This window comes from Ricinus communis, chromosome 4, assembly GCF_019578655.1.
Source record: "Ricinus communis isolate WT05 ecotype wild-type chromosome 4, ASM1957865v1, whole genome shotgun sequence".
In the NCBI taxonomy this organism is placed as follows: domain Eukaryota; kingdom Viridiplantae; phylum Streptophyta; class Magnoliopsida; order Malpighiales; family Euphorbiaceae; genus Ricinus; species Ricinus communis.
The window spans coordinates 14,484,434-14,493,824 of NC_063259.1; the positions used below are offsets into that span (position 1 = coordinate 14,484,434).

General features: G+C 35.1%; 2 protein-coding genes and 1 non-coding gene across 5 annotated transcripts; 2 read left to right on the plus strand and 1 right to left on the minus strand.

The window, feature by feature from the left end:
- The first annotated feature begins 181 nt into the window (after positions 1-181).
- LOC8260485 (vacuolar-sorting receptor 7) lies at positions 182-5,236 on the plus strand. The gene is made up of 13 exons (XM_048373311.1): positions 182-872; positions 1,691-2,383; positions 2,465-2,553; positions 2,665-2,734; positions 2,930-3,013; positions 3,124-3,200; positions 3,353-3,434; positions 3,828-3,910; positions 4,036-4,102; positions 4,204-4,332; positions 4,427-4,530; positions 4,624-4,741; positions 4,837-5,236. Exons 1-12 carry the CDS (start codon positions 554-556, stop codon positions 4,738-4,740), a joined length of 1,914 nt encoding a protein of 637 aa, XP_048229268.1. The 5' UTR covers positions 182-553; the 3' UTR covers position 4,741; positions 4,837-5,236.
- A 343-nt stretch (positions 5,237-5,579) lies between these two features.
- TRNAT-AGU lies at positions 5,580-5,653 on the minus strand. Its single transcript has one exon. It is a non-coding gene; the product is annotated as a tRNA-Thr (tRNA).
- A 38-nt stretch (positions 5,654-5,691) lies between these two features.
- Positions 5,692-8,753, plus strand: LOC8267570 (putative pentatricopeptide repeat-containing protein At1g74580). 3 transcript variants are annotated; one of them, XM_002528090.4, is made up of 3 exons: positions 5,692-6,536; positions 7,738-7,825; positions 8,479-8,753. In XM_002528090.4, the coding sequence occupies exon 1, from the start codon at positions 5,760-5,762 to the stop codon at positions 6,528-6,530; it is 771 nt and encodes a 256-aa protein (XP_002528136.2). In that variant the 5' UTR covers positions 5,692-5,759; the 3' UTR covers positions 6,531-6,536; positions 7,738-7,825; positions 8,479-8,753. The 3 variants fall into 3 exon arrangements, with proteins under 3 accessions (XP_002528136.2, XP_048229269.1, XP_015580245.1); XM_048373312.1 differs by having other exon boundaries at positions 8,493-8,753; XM_015724759.3 differs by having other exon boundaries at positions 8,566-8,753.
- Positions 8,754-9,391: the final 638 nt, after the last annotated feature.

Below are 9,391 nucleotides of genomic sequence, written 5' to 3' on the forward strand. Positions count from 1 at the left end.
ATTAAATAAGTAATATATATTTTAATAATAAAAAGAATTGCATCATTTATTTAATAATAAAATACAATGTATCTAGAGCTCTAGCATTTCATATTTGGACAGTAATTTTAAATTCTTTTTAATGGAAAAATGAAAATTATGAAGAATATCATTTTCCAGGTCTCGTCACTGTAAATTTCCAAGCAGTTGAAGCAGCGAATTGGAGAAAAGGGTGTTGGGTAGTTCCGCTGACTGCGTCCACCACCACCACCACCACCTTACTCTTCTTCTTCCCATGTCGTTTCCTTTACGTCACAGTTTTTATTTTCATATACAATGACCACATTTAAAGTAAACTCTCTCTCTGTCTCTTTCATATCTAATTTTCTTTAAAGTTTTAAACTTCAACTTCTGTACTCTCTCTCTCTCTCTCTCTCTCTATCTCTCTCCCCACCTGTGGACTCGTTGTTGCAGAATCGTCTCTTTACACACGTCCCCAATCCCCATTTCCCTTTTCTGTCTCTGCTTCTCTAATTCTCAGGGAACGAGCAGAGAAAGAGAGAAGTATTATATCATGATCATTTGCATGGCTGTGTTTAAACAGTTTGTGTCTTTATTTCTTGTATTGGCACTTCTTATTACAAGTAGTATTAGCTGTGTGTATGGTCGTTTTGTGGTGGAGAAGAGTAGCATAAGTGTTTTATCACCCTTGAGTTTGAGATCAAAACACGATAGTGCAATAGGGAATTTTGGTATACCTGATTATGGTGGTTTCATGGTTGGTTCTGCTATGTATCCTGACAAAGGAGCTTCTGGGTGTCAAGCTTTTGATGGTGATAAGCCTTTCAGGTCCAAATCTCCTCGCCCCACTATTCTTCTGCTCGATCGTGGAGGTATTTGATTACTTCTCTATGTTCTGTTTATTTAACTGCTTTTCTTTTAAATTGCCAAGTATTCGTATTCAAATCACTGCATAAGTTTACTAATGTTGAATTGAAGTCAAAATCATATGCATCTTTTAGTGACGGAATAGTGGGTCTCTCTTGTTTTCTTGATTTTGCTAGATTTGATCATGATTGATTGGAAGGATATAAGTGTTATATTATATGGGTTGTTCATGTTTCTTTTCTGTAGGTCTTTAAAAAAAAGAAAGAAATCGAGTCTGTCTTGATGTGCAACTCTTCGGTTTTAACATTGAAATCTTATACAGTTGACTTTTAGATTGCAGTGTATGATATTTTTTATCAATTGTAAGTTGAAATTAGATTGTTTGTTCTTAATTCATCCAGAATTTTATGATAGAAACACATCAGTGAATTGTTCAACATTGACCTCCTCAGACAAATTCAAAATCAGCTGTTGAATTTTCAGTTTCTCATAATCCTCTGCAATTTCATGGGCACAAAATTTTTTGCTGAGTCATGAAAAGCCGATTCCTTTAATTACTTGGCTTTATTTTTGCCTTCTATATGTTTATACTTTTATAGATTGATGAAATACCAACTAGGTGACCTTGAAGTGCTTCTAACAATTCCAGTGTTAATATTTTAATTCTTCCACAAAAACTGCAAATCTCAGCGTGTAATATTTCAATCAAGTATACTGTTCACATTCCTACGTAATAGAGCTTCCTGTGATTATATTACTGAAGCTAAACTTGAGGCTTCTTTCTTTTCTTTTCTTTTTTTCCTTTTCTCTCTTGAAAATGCAGAATGCTATTTTGCTCTGAAAGCATGGAATGCCCAGCAAGCTGGAGCTGCAGCAGTTTTAGTGGTTGATAGTATTGATGAGCCACTAATAACTATGGACTCTCCTGAGGCAAATGGTGATTCAGATGGCTATGTGGAGAAGATTGGAATCCCATCAGCCTTGATAGAGAGGTCTTTTGGTGAGAGCTTGAAGCAAGCTTTGAAGAATGGTGAGGATGTTGTTATCAAATTGGACTGGAGAGAGTCTGTTCCCCATCCTGATCAGAGAGTTGAATATGAGCTTTGGACAAACAGCAATGATGAATGTGGGACTCGATGCGATGAGCAGATGGATTTTGTAAAGAATTTCAAGGGTCATGCTCAAATCCTCGAGAAAGGGGGTTACACAATGTTCACTCCACACTATATTACTTGGTATTGTCCGCAGGCTTTTATTCTCAGCAATCAGTGCAAGTCTCAGTGCATAAACCACGGAAGATACTGTGCACCTGATCCAGAACAGGATTTTGGGGAGGGATATCAGGGTAAAGATGTGGTGATTGAGAACTTGCGGCAACTTTGCGTCCATAGAGTTGCCAATGAGAGTGACCGATCTTGGGTTTGGTGGGATTTTGTCACAGATTTTCATATCAGGTGTTCCATGAAGAAGAAAAGGTATAGCAAAGAATGTGCCGAGGATGTTCTGAAATCACTTGGTAAGTTATATTCCGTGGTGCCTATTTTGTATAGATCTCTTATTGGATCAATTTCATTGCGCTGACAATGTTCCAGCACAGATTTGCCTCTTGATAAGATAAAAAAGTGCATGGGTGAACCTGAAGCTGATGTGGAGAATGAAGTACTGAAAACCGAGCAAGAACTCCAGGTATTACTACCTTTTCCAGCACACACTAGAAAATGCAGATAACTTGGAACTTGACATAGCATAATCTGGTCTTGCTAATATTGTTTTCATTTTCTGGTTTCTGGAACGTAGGTCGGGCGAGGATCTCGTAGTGATGTTACCATCTTGCCAACACTAGTTATTAATAATGTTCAATACCGAGGTTTGTGTATAATAGCTATATAATATTCTATTATGTCTTTGGTTGACCATCTCATCTTTCCTTCAACTCCCATTGTGTTTTACTTTTCCCTTCATGGTTTTGTCACCTGTTTGCAATTTAATCTTCCAATGCACATTGAATAATATTGATGCATTATGAGGCTAATTTTTCTCTCTTAATTTTCTTGCTCTAAAGGAAAATTGGAGAGAACTGCTGTGCTGAAGGCCATATGTGCTGGATTTAAGGAGACCACTGATCCTCCAATCTGCTTAAGTTCAGGTTGATTTACTTTTCTTATCTACAATCTAAGACTGTTGCTTCAATTTGGAACTCTGCTGTTAAATTCTTCTTCTATGCTTGCTCAATTTGAGTTTGTTTTATATTTGTAGATCTTGAGACAAATGAGTGTCTTGAAAGAAATGGAGGCTGTTGGCAGGACAAACAATCTAATGTAACTGCTTGCAAGGTAGACTGATAAAAAATTTCATTACAGAGCTTACTCCCCCACAGAATTTGCTCTGCTTGAACCATTCTATGTATAGTTTTGCTGAATTTGTTTTTAATTCGTCTTTTCATCTTTTCCTGCATACTAATTTTTAGGATCATGAATTTGGTTAGGACACATTTAGGGGAAGAATATGTGAGTGCCCGGTGGTGAAGGGCGTACAGTACAGAGGAGATGGTTATGCATCTTGTGAAGGTACATTTTTCTGATTTGAGAAACATCATTTATTTTCAATGATTTAAACACTCTGACTATGGAAAAGAGTTACTGTGAAACTTCCACGTGTATGTTGCTGAGGAATGTCTTTCAAAATTCTCCATCCATATAGGAAATTTAATTGATGAGAGTATGTGTGTGCATCACTGGTTCATTTAGACGTCGACCTTTAGTGCACATTTTTTGGTGAAAGGGGGTTGCTTCAGTTTCTATTGGCTCTAACATTGGAAGTGCTAAATAGTTATTATACATCCCAAGGAAGAAGTATGTTTTGTTTCGTCTCCTGTTATGTTTGAAAGTGATTTAAGCACTGAAGTGTAATAGCATGATCATGTATAGCTACTCACTGTTTTATATTTCTTTGACTGACAGCTTTTGGATCTGCAAGGTGTTCGATAAATAATGGAGGGTGCTGGTCAGACACAAGAAATGGATTAACTTTTTCAGCATGCTCAGTTCAGTGATTTATGCATCAGTTTTTCGGTTTTATTAACAGTTTTATTTGCTTTTTTTGGGTTCGTTGAAATAAGTTCCTCTCATTTGTCTTTCTCATCTTGATGAAATTCCTTTATACAAACAGGAATCGCAGTTATCAGGCTGTGAATGCCCAGAAGGCTTTAGAGGGCATGGCCATGATAAGTGTGAAGGTTATTTTCTAAAATAATTGTTCCTGTTGAGAAGATAATAGTTATACAGCCGAAATCTTATCTGTAACAATTCTTGCCTTAAAAAATCTTATGTGCATCAGATATTAACGAATGCAAGGAACGCACTGCCTGTCAGTGCGATGGTTGCTCCTGTAAGAATACTTGGGGTGGATATGAGTGCAAATGCAAGGGAGACCTCCTTTACATGAAGGAACAAGATGCCTGTATTGGTAAGATAACAAGCTTGATTCAAGTTTCAAAAGGAAGGTTGCTGGCCATGAATATAAGCTATTGTAAATTACTAACTCTCCATCCATTATACAGAAAGAAATGGATCGAAATTTGGATGGTTCCTCACTTTTGTGATCGTAGCGGTTGTAGCAGGAGCTGGTATTGCTGGTTATATATTCTACAAATACAGGCTTCGGGTATGTCTGAATACACTCCATAGTCCTATACTGGATTTCACGTTCATCTTTGTAGTCATAGTCATAATAAGCACATCTCTTTTTCTCTTGCAGTCTTACATGGACTCAGAGATCATGGCTATCATGTCACAGTACATGCCCCTTGACAACCACCATAACAGCGAAGTCCCAACCGAAGCCCAACCTCTACGACAGGGCACTTCCGTGTAAGGTAACAAATCCTTTTCCTTGTATGACTTCACTAAGTTTTGGCAGTGCTGTGAGATGATCTCTTGCAACCAACTTATTTGCTGTCACTACCTGCAGAAACAAAAGCTAAAAGAAATCAGTTGTACAAAAGGATATATCTTCATTAGAGAATCGATTTACAATTACATAAACTTATAGACATGGCAGCTCTTACATGCAGCAGAGAGGTCAACTTCTTGATCTGCCATACATTGTTAGGACCTTGTGAGTTATTGAAATAGACAAATACGTCACGGATTTTTCTTTTTCTTTTTTTATTTTTCCCCTTTCTTGCTATGTAAATAAAATAGTTGAGATGTATATTTAGCTTCAAGAAGTAATAAGGTACTGCTGGATAAAAAAGAAACAGAACAAGGATGTGAAATGAAAAGGCAGTAGTGCCTTTATCATGTTCCACTGAACAATTTACAGATTTCTTTTGCAAATTGACATTTTCCATATTGGCCGGAGCTGTGCATATCAATCTTGAACTTATCTAGCAAGTAGCAATTACTGTACCAAAAGTTAAACAGCTGACATCTAGCATCTCCTCCTTCCTAATAACTCCTGAGGAATGTCACTGTACCTTGAAATGGTTATTGGCAATGTTTTGCATATTGAATTGGAAATGTAAAAAGATGTCTCAAGTGTAATTGTAAAGATTAGACTACTTGGAAAGAGCAACTGAAAACATAAAATGATACAGGTATGGATAGTCAAGGATTAGTTAATATTAATGTGCTTTTCTCAATAAAAAGATTGCATATGGATGCAGAATTGCTCTGCTTTTTTGTACAGAAGTACAAAAAGTAATTCCATGTTGCTCTCGTTGAGAGTCGAACTCAAGACCTCCCGCTTACTAAACGGGTGCTCTAACCAACTGAGCTACGAGAGCTTGCCGGTTTGTATTCTACAAAAATTATAAAACAATTACAGTATTGAAAAAAGGACCCAGCTTCTTGGCGTCGGCGGCATCAGCAACTCAGCAAGCATTAACGAGAATGAAATCCCTGAAACAAGCAAAACCCCACCTTCACTTCCTCCATTATCAATCCAAACCCATCAGTACCATCTCTCATTTCCTGCAACAACAACAACAGTCACAATACTGTGCATCATCATCTTCATGCGAAGAAATAAAAAACTCAAAAAAATTAACATTAACACGAAACGAAATAACCAAAATCAATCTCCTAATCCCACGGCTATGTCTTTCAGACAATCTGACAACAGCAATCCACTTAACAACGGCGACCCTTCTCGCAAAACCACCTCACAAGTCAATCTCTCTCTCCATTCTCATTCACTCTCTCACTTCCCAACCTGACATGACCAAGCCCGTGTCACTCCTCACTATTCTTAGACACACCCCACAGGCTCACGATTACCTCACACCCATCACTACTATGCTGATTACCTCTTATGTTAAAAGGAAGAGACCAAAGGAGGCATTTAAGGTGTATCAATGGATGCTTAGACCTGGCTCTCCTTGTAGAGTCGAAAAGATTGTATTTTTAGCTTTGGTTAATGGGTTTTGTGAGTTTGGCTTGGTTCTTGAGGGTTTGAGGATTTTGAGGGACATGGTTGATGTGGGTTTTGTCCCTGGAGTTAGGTTGAGAAGAAGGGTTTATAGAAGTTTGTTGATGGAGGCTAGAGTGAGAGAAGCAGTGGAATTGGATAAAGCTTTGTGCTTTTATGCTAATGGTGATGTTGATGGTGTTAGTAAACTGAGGAAATTGTTGGATCCTGTAATTAGGAACTGGACAGAGTAGGAACAGGTACTCCTAATTCGTTCTTGAGTTTTTAGTCTATATATGTTCTATTTATTATTGATTTAAATTTTTTAATATTTAATTCTAGAGCATAAGATGTGCCATTTACCTATTGACAATGAAATACAGATGCTTTCTTAATGTGATGGGGCCTTCATATTGATTTTTATATCCATTCTCCGTTCTATTTGATCCATTTTGGTTTTTGTTGTGTTGGAGAGAAAGATTGTTAGTAATGGTTGATATCCTGACCTGCTAGAGTAAAACATTCAGATGGATACCAGAAAGGTTTCTGGTTTTTTTTTTTTTCAAATTTAGATGATTTTATTTTGGAAAACCCAGCGGTCATCTCTGAATTATTTCTTTTTTGTTGGTGATGTATGACATTCCCTACCCCAGAAGACTGGACAACATTTATTCTATATTGATTGATGCTAAAGTATTCATGGATTAATACTTTTATTGTTGCTCGCTTAAGCTGTTAAGTGTGAGGTTATGTAAATAGGCCTTAGGTTTGAATGTTACCTATCAGAAAGAAGAGAAAGGCAGGGCAGCAGGAGCTATAAGTTGGTTGGGAATAACATTAAACAAAGTTTGGTACTAATCCATATGACACTCAGTTATGAGATGATGAATGTTATTGGATAAAATAGTTAAACCTGATCTTGCATGAAACATTAAACTAGAATGTGAGTGTAACCTGTTATCAGATTTATATAATGCAGTAAAAGCTTGTTCTTGAACCTACAAATGAGGTCATCCTTCATTTTAATTTTTTTAAAGCCATGATAAATGTACTTTGTCTTATTCAAATTCATATGGAAAATGCAAATGCCTAAGTTTTAGTAATTTATTTATTTATTTGAAATTAACAGTCTTTTATCATTCATTCTCCATATTTCTGCAGCAAATTTCTTTCTTTTGCTGCAGTTTGTTTATCATTGCGATTTCCACCTTCAAAGCCTCAGGCTTTGGTTTCACCTTTGTTTTTTTTCCCCCTTCTATATGTGCATGATTTGCATAAATACTGCACAGAATATTGAATTTGTGGTCGACATGGTTTCGTCTATGATGTCGGAATTATGCCTACAGTTGGATGTATTTTTTCCTTTTAATTTTTAAAAGTGCTTTTGCATACTTTCAAATGCTACATGTGATTTTGACTTCAACAGTTTTTTATTGTTTTTCTTTCCTATTTTTCCTGCAGGCCCCTTCCACTTTCTTTCACCCCCATTCCTTTTCATTCCCAATTCTTCTTTCTGAGCAAGTTGTGCTGTTCCATCGAAAGAATTCAGGTATTGCTTCTTGATCTCTTTGTAGCTTGCACAATCATGTATCAAGTTTCTAAATTTTAGCATATTGTTTTTTGATTTACACCTTTCCTTATCATAAAGGTGCATTCTTTGCATTATGTATGCCTCTGTCAAATGATTAGCGCATTACATCACTTGTAAATAATGCTACTTGTAATTCACCTTTCCATGTAATTGTTATTAACATTGTGTTTGGTCGAAATCCATAAATTTATGAAATTGATTTGCAAATGCAAAGTTTTGTGCTTTGAATGAAATGAAAGTCACTTTAGAATTCTACATATTCAAAATTTGTGCAAAATTGGTTATAAATAAACTAAATTCTCACAAAGTAGGTAGAACCTCCAAATGAATTTCACATTAGTTTGTCAATATAATCCGTCACACTGAAATATCTCCTTTAACTTTATCATTTTTATTTTATTTTCTCTCTCATGTATTTCTCTCAAATGAAATGAATCTTTTAATAGATTTCAACCAAACATAGCATAATGGTCATTTGTTGTTAGACATGGTCAGTGACTGGATTTCATTCTTCTGTTTCATCCAGTTATTATTGTTTTTATTTTCTCATTTTCCTCTTGCTGGGTTCTAATTTGTATTTGAATTTCTGTGTTTCCTATCTTTCTTTCAAGGTGATGATGTTCAGGTGGGAATATGATTTTGCATTTTAATTTTTGCAAGACTACATGCTTAATATCATTTTAATTCCATTTTTTCAGGGAATTTGTTTCATTTTCTTGTAAATCAAACTTCAGAATAGCAGGCTTTGTAGTCACTATATGGATAAGAGATATAATTTCTGTTTTGCAAGTTGAAAAAAACTTTAGGCTTGCAGCAGCACTAATTCCTATATCAAGTATTGTTTATTATTATTATTATTATTATTATTATTATTATTATTATTATTGTTTATGTTTTTGTTAATTCATCTTAATATAGGGTCATAGATGAGCTTAAACCTTTTCATACAATTACTAGAGTAATTAGTAAATAATAAAATAAAATCCAAGTGTTTGTACAAAAGGCAGAAGGAATTAAATGGAATTTACCAATCTCAGCATTTGAAGGCCAATCAACTTTCTTATTTTAATATTAATATATGAAAAAATTCTTATTATAAGAAATGAAAATAAAAAATCAAAATGAGTAAAAGGACATGAGAAGGGTGCGTTTGAATGATTATATTTTTGGAACAAATGCTAATTAAAAATGTGGTTTGCATTGCATTTTTATTGAATTAACTGTGAGTTGTATGTTGTTTTATTTGCTTTTCATTTCTAATTAGTGGGCTTTAGGGGTTTTTTTTTATTAAGAATATTTTATTTTGCGCTATTTATTTTTATTATGTGAAGAAGGGTTGTCATTAAGAAAAGGGGAAAGAAGACCACCAGCGTATACAATATAAATAAACTGCATAGAAGAAATTCTAATTTGGCTTAAATTTAAAAATAGTAGTCAAATAAATCCAAAAATCTTCAAAAATGGGAATTTTCAAACTAAATATAGAAAAACGAAATATTTAATTAGACTAACATATTACCATAA

Coding starts and splice junctions, on each gene's coding strand:
- LOC8260485 (XM_048373311.1), top strand. CDS start 554: ATGATCATTTGCATGGCTGTGTTTAAACAGTTTGTGTCTTTATTTCTT. Junction 3,435..3,827: donor TGGTTATGCATCTTGTGAAG/GTACATTTTTCT, acceptor TTTGACTGACAG/CTTTTGGATCTGCAAGGTGT. Junction 3,911..4,035: donor TAACTTTTTCAGCATGCTCA/GTTCAGTGATTT, acceptor TTATACAAACAG/GAATCGCAGTTATCAGGCTG.
- LOC8267570 (XM_002528090.4), top strand. CDS start 5,760: ATGAAATCCCTGAAACAAGCAAAACCCCACCTTCACTTCCTCCATTAT.